The sequence below is a fragment of the Oryza sativa genome, chromosome 1, assembly GCF_034140825.1.
Source record: "Oryza sativa Japonica Group chromosome 1, ASM3414082v1".
NCBI lineage: Eukaryota > Viridiplantae > Streptophyta > Magnoliopsida > Poales > Poaceae > Oryza > Oryza sativa.
Genome location: NC_089035.1, coordinates 32,609,879 through 32,630,417, shown reverse-complemented (window position 1 = coordinate 32,630,417; position 20,539 = coordinate 32,609,879). Strand labels below are relative to the sequence as shown.

Genomic DNA, 20,539 nt, shown 5'->3' with positions numbered 1-20,539 from the left:
GGCCAACAATTTGTTAGCCACAAGTGTGGCAATGTTTGGCTAGAAATTGAGTATATGACATGTAGGCCCATGGAACAAGAAAGTTGTGGCTTGCCACAACTGAAACAAGCAACCAAACGTTAAGCTAACAATCTGTGGCATGTCTAACATGTGGTGTAGTAATATGTGGCAACTAACCAAACAGCCCTAAATGTCTGCTGAAGATTATCAATGTGAGACATACATCTGTTCAGATTTATTATACTAAAATATATCACAGCTAGTCCTAGATTTTTTTTTCAGGATGGAGGGAGTATGTTCTTTCCTTGTTTATCCATATCTCTAATAAAGCGTTCCATTTTTTTTATAAGTTTATTAGTTTAAATTTTTAAGCTATTTTTTAATGATTTTATACTTTAATTCAAATGTATAGTTCTACTCTAATTCACATAAGAAAAAAACCATTTAAACATGCATATCATCATCATTAGTAAGATGTTTTTTAAAATCCTCACCGCTATGCTGGGAGGCATGACGTTGGCCCATTCCTCTCGCCCAATAGGATACGTGTAGCCAAGACCTATATAGAAAGCTAGTGAAGATTGGTGATGGCCTGTACTATCTAAAACTACATACGTGGTTGTACCCCTCACTCGAGGTTGTCTAGGACCTACACATAGTCGGGTACTCGGGTGGAACCATTTGCACGAAGACATTCTGCAAGGTGACACAGTGTGCTTAGGGAAGTCCAAAAGTACCTGCGAGAAGACTATTTGAGAGATGACATGTGGCAGTGATTGAGATAGCCCAAAGGCGCCCACGAGGAAATTGTCCTAGGGACAACACGTGGCGAATGCTCAGGGCAACTCGGGAGCACTCGTAAAGAGATTATCCCAAGAAGCGACGCATGGTGATGCCCGAGCCAGCAGGTACGTTGTGTCGGTATTCTTGACACTCACACATGGTGTGCCCTTGCACTAGGGCGTAGGCTCATGCACGAGAACCCCAATAGGGGAACCACACATACCTATATCCTGACACCAAGGCTCGCATGTCCCATCATTCCATATTAATAAGTGCACTCAAAGTCGGTTGAGGACATTAAATATGGGTGATTCAGTGAATCGCACCTCCCCAAACCATCTTTTCTTTGACCGATCCATTATGTTAAGAGAGAGGCACGGTCAATAGCATGTTTGAGGCGGGGCTGCGTAGCATGACATGGAAGAATGAACAAGGGATAGACGGTATGACAGCAGGTACAGTGTAGATCATGATGTATATCTACAGTACCTTAGCAACGCACCCCCCCTTCCCCCGAGTTAGGTAGACCTTGAAAGGTGTATAAATTGACAAGGGATTGCCAAGAAGAAGGTTGAACACAGTTAGATACACGATAATACACAAAAGCTCTAGGTGCCCCAGATTTAGCCGAACTTCCACATATTAATCAAGAGAACGGGACTACGGGAGTAGATTTATTGTTCTCCGGAGGCCCAAACCTGTATAATTCGTTCGTGTTTGTCAAATCTTGTTCTATCTGCTATTACACGTTGACAATAGCTTTTGACTTAATAGTACAAGGGTGACATATACTTTTTAAAAAATTGTTGGGTCTCTAACATAGAACTAAGGGCATGTTTGGTAGAGCTCCAACTCCTAAATTTAGCTCCAGGAGTTAAGTCTAGAGTGGGGTTGTGGAGCTGCGTAAACCTAGCTCACCTATCTAGTTTATTTTGTGATAGAGCTTCACCCAAACCTGCTCCCAATTTAGGTGGAGCTGAAACTATTTGGCTGGGCTCCAGTTTCAAGAGAGGTGGAGCTGAAGCTAGAGCCGTGCCAAACAAGCCCTAAGACCATTAGGGTTGTTTGGCAGTGCTATTTGTAGCCGTCCTGCAACAACTAACCAACTGAATGCATTGAAGATAACCATGCTACACGGCTATAATGCGGCGTGGCCTGTTGCAGCCAGTGTTCTCGAATAGCCCCATTGTAAATGAATGGATAAGCTTAAAAAAACTCGTGCCTTAGAAATACACGAGTCAACGCCCTTGGCCGTCAACTCAAAACCTTGGTTGAATTATGCCTCTTCTTAGTTGCCACTTTACCAATCACCTCACTTGTTTGTTGGATTATCAAACGTAAACGGAATTTTAAATTCTAAAACTTAATTTTAAGTATACTGGGGATTTTGTTTATTGCAGTCTACTTTCAATCTTAGTGTTTAAACTGCTAATAAAAGTTTCACTTATAAACTATTTTGGTTGTTTTGTTATTTTTTAAGCTCATCAACTGTAGGTGTCTTTACTGTGAAACTTTATGTGTTCCGTATCATACATCTATTCCAAAATACCTTTTTCATATGCGATATCTGAATATACATCACATAGTGCTATCCTAGAAACTACCAGTAGCATTTTTTGAAAAGCAAAATATGTGTCCCATGGCTCAAAATATGCAAGCCTTAGCCCATCCAAAGAAAAGCCTGCGAACCTAATACGGCGTTAACCTCGACGGAATCAACAAGTGGGCCTCAAATGGGCCTTACTGAAACTGACAGAACTGCAAGTCACATCTTTCAAACCCGCCACAAGAGATTCAGCATAACGCACGGTGTACATCCCTTTCATCTATTTACACCAATGACAGGTGGGTACATCACCCGCGCCTGGTCCCACCCGTCATGGAGAATAACAAACCCACCAGCACTTTCCAGAGAAACAAACTCCACGTGTGACAGGACGGATCACATCAACGACGCCGACGCCGCAAGAAGGCCCGATCTCCGGCCCACCCACGTCACCCCACCCACTGGCTGCGCGGCCCCACCGAAAGCTCCAGCGCCCGTGACCCCACGCGTCAGCCGCGGTGGACTCGGCGAGCGACGCGTAACGCGCCCACCTCATCGCGAAGGGCGGAAGCATTCAGCCACCCCCCCACCCCGTCGAATCGAACGGCGAGCGGCCCAACAACCTAACGTCTATGAATTCGAGCCGCAGGATGTGGCCCGGCCGCGCTCCGCCGTCCGATCCCCGCACGCCCCCAGGATCCGGCCGTAGAATATGAATTTGATTTCGAAAGCGAAGAGTGGGAGGAGAAAGAAAGGGGGTGGAGAAAGAAAGAGAGAGAAGAGGGGGAGGAGGAGAGAAGCTGCAGCAAGAGGGAAAATCCACTAATCCCCAACTCGGAGACTCCTCCTCTCTGAAATCCGCCATTCCCTACCCCTCCGCCGCAAACACGCGCGCGTGGGGAGCTCGCGGCGAATCCAGCCTCGCCAGCCCCGGCCGCGCGGGGACGCCTTGCCCCCGATCTGGCGACGGCGGCCGCGATCTCGCCGCGCGCCTCGGCGGCTGCGGCGAATTGGGGGTGGGGGTGGGGTGGAGTGGAGTTTCGATAGGTGTGGCGGGGAGGGAGGGAGGGAGAAGGGGCGGCGTGTTGATCTGGTAGCTTCGTGGGGGTTGGGTGGATTAGATAGATGGCGGGGAAGGAGCAACAGGGGGGAGGAGGGCCGCCGCCGCCGCCGCGGGCGCCGGTGCCCGCGGCGTCGTCGCAGCCGCCGATTAAGAAGCTGGTGAGGCAGCTCGACTTCACCTCGGCGGCGTTGGCGGGTAACCCCGCGATGGCGGCGGCCGCGGCCGCCGTGTCCAGGGCGCTGCAGCCGAGGGCGGTCCCGGTGGGGTTCCCGCAGCCGCAGCAACTTAGGGCGCACCTGCCGGTGGGGGTGCCGCAGCAGCTGCATCCCCGGGGCCTGCCGGTGATGCGGTCGCACCACGTGGTGCATGTGCCGCTGCCGCGGCCGGCGGTGGCCGTGGCGGTGCCCGTGCCACAGGTTCGGCCGGCGCAGCCGCAGCCAGTGCCGCGGCCACCGGTCGCCGTTCCATTGTGAGTGTGCCAGTACCTAGATTTATGTTTAGCATCAAGCTTTACATTTTTACTTCTCAATTGGGTAATTTCTCTCTTCTAACTCCTTTTTGGTGATTCATTTCATCGGAGGAAGACTGTTTTTCTTTTTCTTTTTGTTTGTAAGCCAAAGTTTCAAACTTGGTTTCGATTTTACTTTGCCCTTATCTTTCCTTGGAAATGGAAGGATGGACCCTTTGTTTTTTTTTTTCACTTGCATCTATATTTGATATTACCCTCGTTCTTATTACGATCTTAGTTGATGCAAATTCCCTATTTCTATTTTTTCTCTTGTTATTTTGCGTCATGTTCCAAGATGTTCTTATTGTGCTTTGAATCTGTATTGTAGGAAACCAGAGTCACCAAAGCCACCACGGGCACGGCTTTATGAAGGGAAAGATGGCACCCCGACAAAGAAGAAGTGCTGCAACTGCAAGCACTCCAAATGTTTGAAGTTGTAAGTCAGATTACATGCCTTAGCTTGAAAACGGTGCAATGTTGCAACTGGAGTACCCTTCTGAGTAACTCTAGTCTGGATAACGTTGGATCCAAAAGAGTTTATTTTATTTGCTACAGATGCTAGGACATATGTAAACTTGTAAAGTGAAATTGTCTTGAGTTTCTTTTAATCCAAAAGCTTATATAGATGGATGCTCAATCCTTTTTTTTAATAAAAAGCTGGATGATAATAGCATGGTCCCAAACTTGACCAATAGCATTCACAGTGTGACCAAATACTTGATCTTATGGTATTGTAAGATTTCTCTAGTATATACTTGTCGCAAGTTAGCTGGTCTGGATAATTATAAAATGTTATATTATATATGTATCCGGAAAAACTTATGGGTTAGCTCTGGGCTCTGGCTTTTACCATCTAAGTTCCAATATGCATCCAAAACGATGTATACTAGAAATGTGGTTCATCTGATTCACGGTACATGAACATGATTTGGTTCTGCAGTTTAATGCGTTTCTGTTCGATTTCCACTGTAGACTCAAAACGCATACCTCTGTTGTCTCTGGTACCTCTTTCACTATGCTTGTAAGGTTTTGTGTACTGATAGTTGATATTATCAATCTGGATCTCATGGTTTTCTATGTTTAGGTATTGTGAATGCTTTGCATCGGGTGTTTACTGTGATGGATGCAACTGTTCCAACTGTTTTAATAATGTTAAGAACGAGACTGCTAGGCGTGAAGCTATTGATGCTACATTGGAGCGCAACCCTGATGCATTCAGGCCTAAGATTGGGAGTAGCCCGCATGCTAACCGGAATAATATGGTATGTTTTGAGTTCCATGTCTTAAATGAGTAGTTAGATATACATGCTAAGGGTGTTCAATAATTGATGCCCGTTACTTCTGGAGTATTAATGATTCATACAAGGAATGTCCGTGCATATGGTGCAATCACATGTAATTCTCATTTGAAAATCGAAATGAAGCTATAAACTAATTGAATGCAAATGTAGAACAGGGGAAGGCTTGGGAAATTACACAAGTTCAATGAGGAACTAAATTGCTACTCTCTACAACTAAGAAATTTACAGTTTGGATGCCATATTTCAGTAAAAGGGCATGCAACCTAGTAGTTACAGTGCTCAAGTAGCACCTCTAGGTCCTGGATTCGACTCCCCATGGGAGCGAATTTCAAGCTTAGTTAGAAAAGGTCACTCATTGGCCCCTCATAAAAACGTGTTAAGAATTGACCTATGGAGGACGAGCATGGGTTAAGGACCAATCCATAGGGAGCGAGTCCACGTGTGGGGGGCTGGGTTTAGTGGCCTTTCTCGGTCGGATTGGTTGAAGCTTCTTCTTAATGAAAAGCTGTGAACATGGTCTTTCCCCAACTGGTCGAGTATTTTTTGGATGCCATGTTTCATTTTTGTACATCTCATTATCTGATTTGCCCTGCTATGATGCGTGTACTTAATGTTAGTCCCTGAAATTGCCAGGAGGCGGCTGGTGATCTTCCATTAGTTGGGAAGCATAATAAAGGGTGCCACTGCAAGAAGTCAGGTTGTCTCAAGAAGTACTGTGAGTGCTTCCAAGCTAACATACTTTGCTCTGAAAATTGCAAGTGTATGGATTGCAAGAATTTCGAAGGGAGTGAAGAAAGAAAAGCTCTTTTCCAAGGGGATCATAAAAATTCCATTCACATGCAGCAAGCAGCAAATGCAGCAGTAAATGGTGCTATTGGAGCAGCAGCCTTTTCTTCTCCTTCCGCATCCAGGAAGAGAAAGCACATAGATCCTTCCCTTGACCACTCGGCCAAGGAAAATGGAGCTCACAGGACTAATCATGTACCTCAGGTAATGACAATTTCTAGATTTCAGCAGGCAGTTCAGTTTTTCCCTAATACCTCCGTCTGTGCATACTGCATAGCTTTGTGTTTTTGAGGTATTGACTTCAGTGATGGGTGGAAGTGGTCTGCTCCATCAAAAAAAAATTATTTATACCATGCATACAAGTCATCTGATGAACGGTGTTTCAGATGTGTGGTTCTGAGGGATAGGATAGTTATTGACTAGCGCTATTGCTTTTTTGATCAGAAAGGAAAAGGACTTTCCGTTTGTATCAGTGCCGCACGTTTACAACGACCCACTGTTACATTACATACCCTTCTAATTGACATCCCCATCAGTTTAGCACAACTAACACAATATCTACCTCACTCTTGGGTTTGTACCAGCAATTTATGCACTGGACTGCTCTTTTGAAGGGGCCAACAACTGTACTATAGATAAATTTTGAGTTATTAGTTCTCCGTGATACAGAAGTGGTAACTCCTCATATACTGCTACTTATAAATGAGTATGCAAATATTTTCTTGAGGGATACAAATTCCTCTACAACAGATTCACCAAAAAATTGGACTAACCCAGATAATCATAAGCTGCTAATAGCAAGAGTTATTTCAGGGTTCTGGTAGGGTTTTTTGTATACTCTTTGTGATTTAATTAGGTTTTTTATCAGAAGAATGGAATGCCATCCGATGGCCCGCTTCCAATAAACCAGCCTGTGCATCCTCCAACATTGGGGCCCTTTAAGGTCACCTACAGGTAACTGTCAACTTCTATCACTTTTCCTTGAGAAGATCAATCATACCTGTTTTTGTTGATGGCTTTGTACCCTTCCATTATAGGCCTCTTTTAGCGGATATTGTCCAACCAGGAGACGTAAAGGAACTTTGCAAGCTTTTGGTGGTTGTATCTGGAAATGCTGCAAAGGCATACGCTGGTATTGCTGGTCTTACATTTTGGGATTTTATTAATTTGCTTGAGAAAGTATTCATGGGCATCCTGTGCTGCACATAACTTAATCTTTGTTAGAGGCTTAGAGCCATTCAAACAACTTGCATTAATCTGCACATCCTTGTTTCATTTTACCATTCCAGATTCAAACTATGTTTTACTTTTCTTGAAAACTAAGTTGCACTAGCACATAAGCTTTTAGTTCAACTCTCATCTTTTCTTGGGCTTGGATTTTGGATACCTACGCAGTGAAGATATTTAACTATTTGCCACTCTTAGATGCAGCATTTAACAATTTGCCACATGGGCCCACATATCTTAGACAAATGAGGGCCCACATATCATAGACACATGAGTGGCAAATTGTTAAACGGCAAATCTAAAAGTGGCAAATAGTTAAATGCCCCATCTGTTGGTCACTTTGAAGAGAGAAAAAACCCAACACTATAGGGTTCCATGTGCTGCTTCCTCTCCATTTTTTGTATTTCAAATAAATGGTTTTATAAGATTTCTTTTGGAACCCTAAATGAATATGAAGCTATTCCAGGCTTGATTTGGTGCATGATGCATCCCATTAACACCATTCTGTAACTTCCAATGTTATCAGGGTTAATGTCTTTTCCCTGTTGAAACCATGCTGTAATAGGCGTGATGGTTTTATCATAGTTATGCTTGATGTTTTTAAATGATAACCAAGTCTTTATTAGCATGTTTTATGTTTGTTAATATAAGGCATGACCACATTCATACATTGGGAACTGTCTCATTGGGAAACAGGTAAGAAATCCCAGGATAAGGTGGTAGAGAAGGAAGATGAGATGGGAGGGAAGAGGGAAGGTGAGATTGGAGGTTCCCTAGCATCGACAAACCATGACAGAGAAGAAAACAATAATGATCCAAATAATCAAAAGGCATCAGCTGATGACCCATCAACTGGAGGAACTCGTGCAGGCAAAGCTTCTCTAGAAGAGTCTAAACATGATTGCAATGATGATCAGAAATCCAATAGGCCAATGTCTCCAGGAACACTAGCATTGATGTGTGATGAACAAGACACGATGTTTATGACTTCCCAAAATGTAGTTCCGCAGCAGCCAGCACCTGTCAACCAGAACCAGTCTGAATTGTATGCAGAACAAGAAAGGTGTGTGCTTACAGAATTCCGTGATTGTCTCCATAAGCTTGTGACATTCGGAAGAATGAAAGGTACATCGAAATTTCCCATGTGTCATGCTAATACAGAATTATTGAACTTCTCCATTTTTTGCTTTGTAAAACGTGTACAGTTTGATCCTGATGGTTCTTCCTTGCAGAGGAGAAGTTTTCCATGGCAATCAAATCTGAAGTGCCTGCCCATCCCATGCAGGCGAATGGTGTTTCACGAATACCTTATTCAAAAGAAGTAGATGTACCTGTTGTAAAAACATTTCTACAGAGTTCCAGTAGACATCCTGCTGCTGGAAACTCCGCAACTGGGCATTTGGACAAAAAACCCAAGCATGAAAATACATAGGTGTCCGGGGTTTGTATTTTGGGTAGCATGGTCAAGAGAATCATGTTTTCTCCCTCTAACATGTTGATCAGAAGCTTGTATCAGTCTTCATTCTTGTCTTAGGTTCAAGAAAGCTCCAATTTGTTCTCATTGGTAAAAATAAGTGTAATGTTGGATAGTTAGCTTAGTCATAAATATGCATTTAGCCTTTATCTTAGTGTCTACATTGTTTGTTCCTTTACCTTTACCATTTCCCTCGTGAAATTTTGCCAATCACCATGCTAGTATTTTAGATGAGATTATTCCACTTTACGCGATTAATTCATATTGGTTGTGGCTGGTTGTAAATGGTAATAGTTCCAGACTGGTTCACCTACGCTTCAAACTTTTTGTGAAAGTGTGAAGCCATACTTCATCCTATTGGCAACTACCAGAATTGCAGAATTGCAGAACCATCTTATCTCCAAATTTGCCTTCAGTTCATACTGTAACACTCTTTTCCGATGAAGTTATTCCGCTGCAATGTGCCGCAAAACATGGATGCATATGAGTACTGGAAAGTGGAGACGTCTATTTCATGGATTTATCCTTCAATATCATATCGATCAGCCGCAATTTTCTGTTGAAAATAATGCAGGGAGCAGGGATCAAGAAAGACTTTTTTTTTCTATTAATAGAACACTTGATATCACTCTATCCTGTACATGAAATGGACATTGCTTCTTGAGTGGACAATGGCGAAAACAAGCTTCTCACATTTTGCACATACAGTTAAATATTCATTGGTTTCTCCAGGCCTGAAGAAAGCGAATCACGACGGCAAGAGTTAAGGCTGCTTGTGCTCCATTTTCGCCTCAAATTACTGCCCCAAGACGCGAGATACGGAACTCTTGATGTTGTTCAGAAACTTTTCCCTGCAGAAAAACAACTGGGCTAGTAAAGAAAGTGCAACAAAAGAAACTCTTCAACTATGGTGCTCAGAACGATAATACAGATGTCCCGAGCTGCATTATAAAGTGTCAGTACGGTGCCAGTTCAATATATATCCAGTATTCTCAATGATGCAGGTATGCAGGCATAGTGCAGCAAACCAAAAAGAAATTGACGTTATGTTGTGTGTAAATGTGAAAGTTCCATAAAACTTCATCGTAAAGTATATCAAACTATCAGTATCTTCTCATCAATGATTCAAAAAAAGTAAGATCTCTAAGGGCTTGTTAATGATACAAAGCAAGTTAGATCTTTCAAGCTTGGAAGCATCTGCTATGTAAATATACAGAAATGGAGCCATTTCTCAAACAGATCCATGTAAACTTTTGCAAGTGTGATATATGGCGATTACAAAGTTACCTGTCTGGCTTGAATAGTAGGTTTTGATATATGAACAACTGCAAAGAGTTCAACAGTGAAGATTCATAAGATTAGAAAATATAATTCATAAAGGAGAATAGTCGCTGCCTAAAACTTACCCATGCAACCAATATGCCAATTAATTCAAAGAGTAGAGGGAGAACAGGAAGCTTGTCGATGACCTGAAGTTGATTTATTGTATTATCATGAAAACGCTCTTATTCCAACAATCGAAAAACTGCACATTTGAAGCTAGATCATCTGGAAGTTACCTCTACAAGATTTATAGAAGCCCATAATGCGGCAATCCCTGCAAATCCTATACCAGCTAGAGCAAAGAGGTCTTCAGGACTGCTGAACTGTTTCAGTTTTTTTTCAGGAAACAAAAGTATGATGAGAACCTCCATACATAATCAGGTGCCTCAAACACAATTCAGAACAATTTATGGTATCAAGTTGTCTTCAGTGCATAATTACTCCAGGTAAAGTAGCAGACTGTGAAAGCTGATCAGAAGCGTAAGTGCGTACAACGAAGCTTTCTGAACTTGCGTCAGAAAAAAAAATTGCCAATGTCATCAGGGTTCCTGAACTTACTATCTACCTCAAAGCTCAAATTGATTAGTAGAGATAAAAAAAACTCACCGAACTCTGGACATACTTCACAACGCTCCCGGATGACGGTTCTGAACTGTCCTGCGCAGCCTTTGCAGCGACGACATTGCGACTCCTCATCCTCCCTGCATACGAGCACATTAGAGCACATGATACTCAATGGCTCGTTTGCAAAGAAACAACAATATAAAAAGAAGTGCAAGAGAAGGTTGAGATTGATTGGGACCCTTGGAGGAAATTAAAAAGAAAAACACCTGAAACAAATCTGGTGCTTGGCACTGCAGGCAGCATGGGGAGATTCCCGGTGATGCTCTCGCTGCCGCCGCGCGGAACGAGAGCCGCAGGCCGAGCAACGGCGAGAGCAGAGGCCATCGCGGTTAGCTTCCCCCGAGAATACGGTGGAATTGCGGAGGTCGCGAGCGGTGGATATTGGGAAGAACTACTGCTTGGCCTTCGTCTGCTGCAGCGGATGCGAGTGGAAGGCTCCTCGTCCACGAAAGCACCATCGGTTGGCAGATTTGCAGATTGCCCCTTGCCTTCTGCAGATATTCTGATTAATTTCCATTCTACGAGTATTACTGTACCGCCTGCCTGTCCGGGAGACCGGGGAAGTTCACGCTGGGATACAGCTTCAGATTTCGCTAGGTTTATAGTGACTGACTAGTGACACACAGATGTTTCAGTTTGTATCTTTTTTGGAGTATATTAAAAAACTAAACCGTCACAACTTTTTTAGTAAAAACATTCAAATGTGTTGACTTTCTTTTTAATTGCTCGAACCGAAGGTCCTGAGCTTTGTTTTTTGCTTCACACTTATAAAGTTTACTCCTCCTCTATTCAATGAAATTGGCAGCTTACCGATTCGTTAAAAAAATATAACTACAATATAATTAAAGTATAACTACATTGCAATTGTATTGTAAATACGATATAACTTATAAAACTCGTATTCAACTTATGATTTGATTAGCTAACGTTGAGATTTTACGCGTGATATGTGTGAACATTTCTTTCTATTAAATCCATTTTTTTTTCCTTTATTTATACTACGAGCGCTACGTAACTGGAATCTGTACGATAATGACAAACCAGCACTGCTGCAAGCTCCCCTGTAACTCTGCATAATACTGTAGAAACTAAACGAGCAGTAAACAAACATCGGATTCCTTAACTTACATCGGGGTCGTACAATCGACGGCGAGCTTTAACCAAAATTCTCGCGGAAGAGAGAATCTGTCTGTCCGAGACCACCTGCGACTGAGGCTGTGATCCCTGTGGCACCGGCAGGACGGCAGTACACGCCCCCCCGTGACCCCGCCCGCGCACAGGCGCAGCGTGGCGCCGTCCAAGCGTTCGAGTCTCACTCACCTCCACCACCTCTCGCGCCCCCACGTTCCTCGGACTAGCCGCGGTGTCGCCTCTGTCCAGCTCGGTTGCTTCGCTACGCGTCGCTCGCTGCTGCCACCGCGCCCCGCTTGATAGATTCGAGCACGCACGCCGGGTTGGCGCTCGGCGCCGCGCCGCGCCACGGAGGGTGTCACGAGACCGCCTGGCGCGCACAGGCGCAGCCCCCCGTGTCGTCTTCCTCCCTGGTTCCTTCTTGTCACCGGGACGGGCGAACCTCTTTCCCGCGCGTCTGCACATGCCATTTTCAGCTTCCATCATCACCATCACTACTATTCACTACTTGGCCTAGTAGCGACCGAGCAGTGCCCACTCCGTTGCTGCCTGCCTGCCTGTCCGTCCTAGCTAGCATCCTACGCTCGCGTGTAGAGAGGGTGAACTGGCGAAGGGCTGAGCAGAGAGATGGAGGTAGCAGAGGCCGGCGTCGACGGCGTGGCGGGGAGGCGGCAGCAGGAGGAGGCGTCCGGCGCGGCGCCGTTCGGCAGGTCCTCGTCGCTCATCGGCGCCGCGGGATTCGACGGCGCGCTGAGAGTTGAGCACTTGTTTGGCTTCTTGCCTTCTTCCCCGATCGTGTCTCCCGTGTGCGTTGTGTCTCTGACCTTGAACATTTGGGCTGGTCTTGTGATCCGCAGGAGCTCAAGGACCTTCGCTCCCAGCTGCACCAGACGGCGGACTGCTGCGAGAAGGCGTTCCTCGACACCGAGAAGAAGAAGCTGTCAGTGCAAAGCTTCAGCTATCACATTTAATTATACACTTCTCCCGCCACTGTTTTGTTTCTCTCGTGCCTAACATGTCCTCTCACTTGCCACTGTTTTGCTTGAAGAATTCTGGAGAGCACGAAAGGTTACATCTGCGACGCGATTGTAGCGGTGATTGATCATTTGGGGACCGTCTCATCCAAGCTCGAGCAACAGCTGCAGGAGAAGATTGAGATCACACAAACAGAGAAAAAGCTCAACTTCTTGAAGCAGGTCAGGACATCCGTCGACTGAACCTATTTTCCGTGAATTTCGCATGACAATAAGAGTCAGTGTAGTTACAGAAAATAGCACTAGTAGCTCGCAACATGACTAGTAGCTTGAACCATTTCAATGATGAAGAAGTAGTTGAAAGAAACAGAGTACTCACTGCTTAAATGCTTAGTACTTTAGTATGATTAGGTAACTTAGCTCATTATCTAAAAAAGGCAAGTGAAGATCCTGTACTCCTTCAACTTTTTCCGTTCTTTGATTCAGGGATAACTTTTCCGTTCCAATTTCAAGAAGTTAGTGTAATAGATTTTGAAAGTGAACGGTTCATGGTTACTGCTGATGAACATCGATCAAACGACACTTTAGTACTGCCACTTATTTTAATTTTTAGTCTCTTCATGTTCATGGTACCAGAGGCTCCTGACATGTGAACAGTATGCAATTACTCTCAAACTATTGACCGTACGTGGGGACAATGATGCCATTCAGTATCATCGCCGTTACCTCTCGCAATGTAAATTCTCTAACTCATTTGATTTTGTGTTGTCGCCATTACTTCTTATAAAAAAAAGGGTTGCTGATATGTGGTCATTTGGACAGCTTCAACTCTGTTATCATTGACTAACTATATTATTCACTACAGCTACTGGAGGAACCAAAGAGGAAAATGGTGCTAACTCCAGGTTTATGCCAACTAAAATTTTCCTTTGATCATTTTACTATTATAGCATGTGACCTGCATCATATCGATTTATAACATTAGTAGTTCTGCACACAGGAAAGATGATGTAAAATTTGTGGAGTACAACAGCCCAACCATACCTGGAGCAATTCTTACTTTCAAGCCATATGATATTCAGTCAACCATTGGTAAATTCGGTATCTTGCTCATGTTATGAAGATATGTATGCTTATTATTGTTTTCAGTGTATGATATACATTTCTCATTGATTAGTACTCCTTACTATCTTCAATTTAAGAACTAGGAAGTAGTAACTATGTAAATCTGTTTTTTTTTACAAGTAACTATGTAAATCTTAGAAGAAATGTTATATGAAATTCTGATATGTTTCTGATGAGATCATAATTGTCTAGTTTCCTTGTGTTATGAACTTGAAGAAAATTGTGAAGATCCCTAATCAACATGTATTACGTAATGACACAAACTAACTGATAGAGGAATCTGTACATTTTTTTCTCCTAAGTGTGTATGTTTTATGCATGGAATAGATTTGTCATCAACCTTCTATAGACTATAGTTTACCACAGTTATAGTTTTGTTTTCCGTATAATAATAGCATTTGCATGTTATCCCGAGTTATGTGTTAAGCTTTCTCTCTTGATATTTGTGGTAGATTGACTGTTTGTTTATTTTCATGATGTTGTTTGTCTTTAGGGAGAGAACGTTCGGTGGCAACTACAGACTCTGAAAGCCCAACAACGGATGCAAAGAGTTCATTCTCTTTCAGAGCAGAGGTATTCTCTTTAAGAGCAAAGAGCTCCTTTTTTTTTTCAAATTAAAAAATATGTTTTTAAACATTATTTACTTTACCAAATCAAAACGCTGGCGAATAGTTTCATACTAGCCAGTTAGCGTGCTACCCTTTTTGTGACAATTTAGCATAACAAGATGCCCGTTTGCAGGACGTTCCCATTGTTCTAGCTGAACACAGGAAGAAGGCAAATCATGGCAGCAATATCTTGTCATTTATCAGGAAAGGTAGACGGCATGCGTAAGAGCCAAAAGCGCCACCGGAATAGCTCGAGACTGGATATATGCACGCATACTTTAATGAATTCAGTATTGATTGGCAACAATGTACAACCTAATATCACTGAATCCCCAATTTCTGTCAAACCAGTGTCCATTGACCATCATGTATGTTTAGCTTTGCATTTGTGCCAGCAGTAAATTCGGCCCGATCATCCTGAACATGTAACAAACTTGAAGGATCGAGCAGTAATATCTGCTTGGAAAGCTAGTTTTTCTTCCCCTCTACAAACTCTCAATATCATGTAACAAACTTTAATCTGTCTCCTTATTATCAATGACAAAGATTCAGGTGAGGAATCTCTCCCCTCCGATGACTTCGTAAAAAGGAAACCTGAACACGAATTCAGCAAATTCTGCATCATCAAGGAAAAATACATGTACGTTCAGTACTTCAGGGCATCTTTTCCTTTGTGCTTGAGAAATCAACTCCCGAATCCCGATATATCATATATATACATGCAGTAATTCTCATAACGGTGTGAATCAACTCTCGTACTGTACTGTGGCGTGCTACTACTAGTAGTAGTATAAAGGAATTTCGCTTTTTACGCGACATTCTTGAGGGTAGCTGGCCCATCATAGGACTAATTAAAAGCACTCGCATAACTACTAATTAAGTAGTAAGCTCCTGCCACAAGCTATGCCAATTCGATGAGCCCGCTCAACATCATATCGATCGACCGGCTCACGCATTTCATTCAAGAAGCACCGTCCGGTTGCATGAACGCCCCGCGCCGCGCGTACGTAGATAACTACCATTCAAATCCCTAACTGCCTGTCTGCCATTTCTCTCCATCTCGGTCTGTAAAATGCCATGTATCTAGTACCAGTAGAACAGTTGTACTACCTCCTGATGGTCTCACGTAACTTCTTTGTTCCCTTTCTCTTCAATTACGCCATTGCCGTCTTGCCCGGTCGATCAACCCTAGCTTTCTAAGCCCTACAAAAGACAGCATCCATCTGCTAGTGTTAGCTTAGCCTTCAGAGTTCAGAGAGAGATGGGGACCAACCGGCCGCGGCCACGAACCAAGGACTTCTTCGCAGCTCCGGCGCTCTCCCTCACACTGGTTCGTCACATCGTTCTATCGACGGCCCGATCTTTATGTAGATCATTTTGTCTGAAATTTTCACCTAATCACCTGTGTGCTTGTTTGTGTTTATGTACGTGCGTAGGCAGGCGTGTTCGGCCGGAAAAATGGACCTGCGGCGTCGGGTGGAGACGGGGTGGAGGAAGGCGACGAGGAGGTGCAGGCTGCAGGCGAGGCGGCGGTGGAGATCAGCAGCGAGAACGCGGGGCCGGGGTGTAGACAGTCCCAGTCCGGCGGTGGCTCCGGGGAAGACGGCGGCCATGACGACGACGACGGAGAGGGTAGTAATAAGAAGAGGAGGAGGAAGAACTACCACAGGCACACCGCCGAACAAATCAGGATCATGGAAGCGTGAGAATTTCCTCCATTTCTGTTGCGTGAATATCAGCGTCAGGTGTTTCCTGTCCCCTGGGCCGCGGGTGAAAGGGGTGCTTCACCAGGCCCATGGATCAGATAGGGCCAGGCCCAGAAAGGATGAACTTGCATGAGAGGGAGATTTTTTTAGTTTAAGCAAGCGTTCCAGTAGTTCCTCAATGATCTGACATGAAAATATTTTTCAAAATGGAATTTTGTTCTGAATCGGTTGAATGAGCAGGCTATTCAAAGAGTCCCCACATCCGGATGAGAGGCAGCGGCAGCAGGTCAGTAAGCAGCTCGGCCTCTCTGCACGCCAGGTCAAGTTCTGGTTTCAGAACCGACGAACTCAGATCAAGGTTAATTACTAGCGCTCAGTCTTAACTATACCAGTGTGCTCGTCCCACCGATCAACAGCAAACAGCAAATGAATCATGAATGCATGGGGATTTTGATCTGTGCAGGCGGTTCAGGAGCGACACGAGAACTCGCTGCTCAAGTCCGAGCTGGAGAAGCTCCAGGACGAGCACCGCGCGATGAGAGAGCTCGCCAAGAAGCCATCTCGCTGCCTAAACTGCGGCGTCGTGGCAACCTCCAGCGACGCCGCCGCCGCCGCCACGGCGGCGGACACCCGTGAACAGCGGCTGCGACTCGAGAAAGCCAAGCTCAAAGCTGAGGTTTGTATGCCGCCGCCGCGAAGCCGCGCCCGTCCTTTCCGGTGCGCTACACTGCAAGACACTGACTCCGGCGAACTGGCGATGTTGAACTTGTTTCAGATAGAGAGGCTGCGAGGGACGCCAGGAAAGTCCGCCGCCGATGGAATCGCCTCGCCGCCGTGCTCCGCGTCCGCGGGCGCCATGCAGACGAACAGCAGGAGCCCGCCGTTGCACGACCACGACGGCGGCTTCTTACGCCACGACGACGACAAGCCGAGGATCTTGGAGCTGGCCACCCGTGCGCTGGACGAGCTGGTTGGGATGTGCTCCTCCGGCGAGCCTGTGTGGGTGCGGGGCGTCGAGACCGGCAGGGACATTCTGAACTACGACGAGTACGTGCGCTTGTTCCGCCGCGACCACGGTGGTTCCGGCGATCAGATGGCCGGCTGGACGGTTGAGGCTTCCAGGGAATGTGGACTAGTTTACCTTGACACGATGCATCTTGTGCACACTTTCATGGACGTGGTATGTGCATGGCGATATGCCGATATTGTGAACACACGGACACTAGCTCATACATGCATACACCTTGCATGATTTTTTTTTTTGTGCAGGACAAGTGGAAGGACCTATTCCCTACCATGATCTCAAAGGCAGCGACGCTGGAAATGATCAGCAACCGCGAAGACGATGGCCGAGACGGCGTCCTGCAACTGGTGACCCGTCTTGTGTCTCTCTGCTTCTGACCGACGAAATTCATAGTGCTAAACGTGTCATACCTTGCTCGATATGGTTTCCAGATGTATGCAGAGCTTCAGACACTGACACCAATGGTGCCCACGAGGGAGTTATACTTCGCCCGCTACTGCAAGAAGCTGGCCGCGGAGAGATGGGCGATCGTCGACGTGTCCTTCGACGAGTCTGAGACTGGCGTCCACGCGTCGTCGGCGGTCAGGTGCTGGAAGAACCCATCCGGCTGCCTCATCGAAGAGCAGAACAACGGCCGGTGCAAGGTATATACGTAGAACACAGTATGGTTCAAGCTGGCGTACGGCCGTTTCAACTTTCAACCAAATCTCTGCACCGTGGTTTGACTAGATGACCTGGGTGGAGCACACCAGATGCCGCCGGTGCACGGTCGCGCCGTTGTACCGGGCGGTCACCGCGAGCGGCGTGGCGTTCGGCGCGAGACGCTGGGTGGCCGCGCTCCAGCTCCAGTGCGAGAGGATGGTCTTCGCCGTGGCGACCAACGTTCCAACGAGGGACTCGACCGGTAAAACCATTACTGACACGTCGCATGCAGCGCCGCGTGATCCATCATCATCCATGGCCGTCTCACGGATCTCTCCCGTACACAGGGGTCTCCACGCTCGCGGGCAGGAGGAGCGTTCTGAAACTGGCGCACCGGATGACGTCGAGCCTCTGCCGCACCACCGGTGGATCGTGTGACATGGCGTGGCGCAGGGCGCCGAAAGGAGGCAGCGGCGGCGGTGGCGACGACGACATCTGGCTGACGTCCCGGGAGAACGCCGGCGACGACCCTGGCGAGCCGCAGGGGCTGATCGCGTGCGCCGCGGCGTCGACGTGGCTGCCGGTGAATCCGACGGCTCTCCTCGACTTACTGAGGGATGAATCACGGCGACCAGAGGTGAGCCGCCGCTGCGCGCATTTCAACTTACCCTGCATGCACATTATGCACACTCTGACTCACTAATCAAATTGTTGTAGTGGGACGTGATGCTACCCGGAAAATCTGTTCAGAGCCGCGTGAATCTTGCAAAGGGGAAGGACCGTACCAACTGCGTCACCGCCTACGTAAGCTAACCTTCCCTGGCAGCTACATGTGCATCTCGTCGACACGTACATTATTGCTTTCCTTCGGATGGATGAACTGCAGGCCGCTCGACCGGAAGAAGAAGAAGAGAGAGGCGGCAAGTGGGTCCTCCAGGACGTCTGCACCAACCCCTGCGAGTCGACGATCGCGTACGCGGCGATCGACGCCGCCGCGCTGCAGCCGGTCATCGCCGGGCACGACTCGAGCGGCGTGCACCTCCTGCCGTGCGGATTCATCTCGGTGATGCCGGACGGGCTCGAGTCCAAGCCGGCGGTGATCACGGCGTCGAGGAGGGGAGGCGAGGCTTCGGGGGCCGGATCGCTGGTTACCGTGGCGTTCCAGGTCCCGGCCAGCCCGTCGGCGGCGGCGGCCACGCTCTCGCCGGACTCGGTGGAGGCCGTGACGGTCCTGGTCTCCTCCACTCTGCGTAACATCAGGAAAGCCTTGGGGTGCGACTCGTGCGAGGAGGAATTCTAGTCCACGGGACGCGGAAATATTCTACTCCTACTTCGGATTCGTTATTCGTATGATACTCCACGACTCCACGTGACCATGTTTGCAAAGTAAATTTGCATCGTGACTTACCATGAACATAAGTGTACAGCTAAAGGGATACTCGTACTATAGAACTACACGGTACTGTAAAGTCAACAATTAAGCGTTAAAAATCCCCCGTCTTGCAGACTTCTTTATGGTCACCGCAACTAGCAGAGAGCCGTGCCATGGGCGGTTTCTTGGAACTCGATCATATCCGTTGCAATGGAACGCAACAAAACGTAAAGACCAGCCCAAGACGTAATGATATCACGTCTCCACACCGATGACGTTGGGCCGCTGCGTCGGTGAGCCCGTATCATCTTCTACAAATCCGACCACCGCGTCGCTCCTGCTCGGCACGTCGTCGCCGCCGCTTCCCAAATCCCTTCTCCCTCTCAACAATTTTGCGTGCAGCGCTGGTAGCAACAGTGCACAACTAGGCTGGTCAAAGGTGTGCACGGTGGTGAAGACAGGATTTAGTGATAGGGGGTGCTGGCTACGAGATGTAAGAACTCACCAGCTCCTCGGTAAACCTCTCGGTAGACAATGGTGTGGATCTTGATGGCTCAGTTCATGCTGAGTAGCAGATTGGCCTCACCTCACCTCTTGTTCGCTCTAATATGCGTAGTCGCCAAAAGAATCATTTTTTAAAATTAGGCAACTAAATAGCACCAATTTTACAAAATACATGAATGACAAGACATCATTTCTATTCATCCTTTTTAGTTTTGGAGACTTGCAACCACATCGCTTAGTTACGTTAACTCAGGTAATCACGTAAAGCTAAAATCTATTGGTCAGTTATGTATAGGCTCAACTTGCAACTAACTAATGAGTTAATTGTATGGATTAGATGCCTAATCACCCGGGGGGTTTGCAGTGCATGGGGATGGGGGTGTCAGGCCCACCCCGGCACCCCCGGTGGCTTCGCCACTGGGTGTGCACACGAAAATAAAAACTCAAACACAATAAAAATTCGTCTAAAAGCAGGATAAAAAGAGATAAAAAAAGAGAGAGAAAAGCAACGGACTGCAGAACTATAGCCAGCTGCAGCATGAACTCCAATACGTAATGTGCGTATGACAGGTGGGACCAGGTATCTATCTATTATATAATTAAAGGAATAGAAAAAGGAGCATCCACGTTCGCTTTCATGGTCTAGAAATTCTCTTATTAATCGGAGAAAAAGAAAAGGCAGAGTCCATATAGAAATACAATTTGAAAATAGTTGAAATTTGGAATTAAAAATAAGGAATATTAGAAGATGAGACTAGAGTCTATATAGAAATACAATTTAGAAATAGTTGAAATTCGGAATTGAAAAATAAGGAATA

At 46.2% G+C, this 20,539-nt stretch overlaps 4 protein-coding genes across 5 annotated transcripts; 3 read left to right on the top strand and 1 right to left on the bottom strand.

Moving 5' to 3' along the window:
• The first annotated feature begins 3,131 nt into the window (after positions 1–3,131).
• On the top strand, positions 3,132–8,842 carry LOC4327019 (protein tesmin/TSO1-like CXC 5). 2 transcript variants are annotated; one of them, XM_015766215.3, is made up of 8 exons: positions 3,132–3,861; positions 4,229–4,336; positions 4,985–5,162; positions 5,835–6,191; positions 6,859–6,941; positions 7,025–7,119; positions 7,911–8,339; positions 8,447–8,842. In XM_015766215.3, the coding sequence occupies exons 1-8, from the start codon at positions 3,455–3,457 to the stop codon at positions 8,644–8,646; spliced, it is 1,857 nt and encodes a 618-aa protein (XP_015621701.1). In that variant the 5' UTR covers positions 3,132–3,454; the 3' UTR covers positions 8,647–8,842. The 2 variants fall into 2 exon arrangements, with proteins under 2 accessions (XP_015621701.1, XP_015621699.1); XM_015766213.3 differs by having other exon boundaries at positions 6,856–6,941.
• Positions 8,843–9,177: 335 nt separating this feature from the next.
• Positions 9,178–11,121, bottom strand: LOC4327018 (protein CURVATURE THYLAKOID 1C, chloroplastic). Its single transcript, NM_001409038.1, has 6 exons — positions 10,842–11,121; positions 10,618–10,712; positions 10,248–10,334; positions 10,095–10,157; positions 9,976–10,013; positions 9,178–9,539 (listed from the first exon to the last, which is right to left on the bottom strand). The coding sequence occupies exons 1-6, from the start codon at positions 10,957–10,959 to the stop codon at positions 9,485–9,487; spliced, it is 456 nt and encodes a 151-aa protein (NP_001395967.1). The 5' UTR covers positions 10,960–11,121; the 3' UTR covers positions 9,178–9,484.
• A 977-nt stretch (positions 11,122–12,098) lies between these two features.
• LOC4327017 (probable protein ABIL5) lies at positions 12,099–15,028 on the top strand. Its single transcript, NM_001409037.1, has 8 exons — positions 12,099–12,522; positions 12,624–12,706; positions 12,815–12,962; positions 13,377–13,476; positions 13,606–13,645; positions 13,741–13,832; positions 14,359–14,438; positions 14,607–15,028. The coding sequence occupies exons 1-8, from the start codon at positions 12,394–12,396 to the stop codon at positions 14,697–14,699; spliced, it is 765 nt and encodes a 254-aa protein (NP_001395966.1). The 5' UTR covers positions 12,099–12,393; the 3' UTR covers positions 14,700–15,028.
• Positions 15,029–15,539: 511 nt separating this feature from the next.
• Positions 15,540–19,352, top strand: LOC4325622 (homeobox-leucine zipper protein ROC9-like). The gene is made up of 11 exons (NM_001401468.1): positions 15,540–15,803; positions 15,910–16,175; positions 16,420–16,537; positions 16,643–16,855; positions 16,955–17,359; positions 17,449–17,550; positions 17,635–17,847; positions 17,933–18,107; positions 18,193–18,482; positions 18,563–18,649; positions 18,732–19,352. Exons 1-11 carry the CDS (start codon positions 15,735–15,737, stop codon positions 19,143–19,145), a joined length of 2,352 nt encoding a protein of 783 aa, NP_001388397.1. The 5' UTR covers positions 15,540–15,734; the 3' UTR covers positions 19,146–19,352.
• The last annotated feature ends 1,187 nt before the right edge of the window (positions 19,353–20,539 follow it).

Coding starts and splice junctions, on each gene's coding strand:
- LOC4327019 (XM_015766213.3), top strand. CDS start 3,455: ATGGCGGGGAAGGAGCAACAGGGGGGAGGAGGGCCGCCGCCGCCGCCG. Junction 4,337..4,984: donor CACTCCAAATGTTTGAAGTT/GTAAGTCAGATT, acceptor TTCTATGTTTAG/GTATTGTGAATGCTTTGCAT. Junction 8,340..8,446: donor GACATTCGGAAGAATGAAAG/GTACATCGAAAT, acceptor TCTTCCTTGCAG/AGGAGAAGTTTTCCATGGCA.
- LOC4327018 (NM_001409038.1), bottom strand. CDS start 10,959: ATGGCCTCTGCTCTCGCCGTTGCTCGGCCTGCGGCTCTCGTTCCGCGC. Junction 10,335..10,617: donor TGAAGTATGTCCAGAGTTCG/GTGAGTTTTTTT, acceptor AAACTGAAACAG/TTCAGCAGTCCTGAAGACCT. Junction 10,014..10,094: donor TTGGCATATTGGTTGCATGG/GTAAGTTTTAGG, acceptor AACTCTTTGCAG/TTGTTCATATATCAAAACCT.
- LOC4327017 (NM_001409037.1), top strand. CDS start 12,394: ATGGAGGTAGCAGAGGCCGGCGTCGACGGCGTGGCGGGGAGGCGGCAG. Junction 13,477..13,605: donor TCGCCGTTACCTCTCGCAAT/GTAAATTCTCTA, acceptor TATTCACTACAG/CTACTGGAGGAACCAAAGAG. Junction 13,646..13,740: donor GAAAATGGTGCTAACTCCAG/GTTTATGCCAAC, acceptor TTCTGCACACAG/GAAAGATGATGTAAAATTTG.
- LOC4325622 (NM_001401468.1), top strand. CDS start 15,735: ATGGGGACCAACCGGCCGCGGCCACGAACCAAGGACTTCTTCGCAGCT. Junction 17,551..17,634: donor GAGACGGCGTCCTGCAACTG/GTGACCCGTCTT, acceptor TATGGTTTCCAG/ATGTATGCAGAGCTTCAGAC. Junction 17,848..17,932: donor AGAACAACGGCCGGTGCAAG/GTATATACGTAG, acceptor TGGTTTGACTAG/ATGACCTGGGTGGAGCACAC.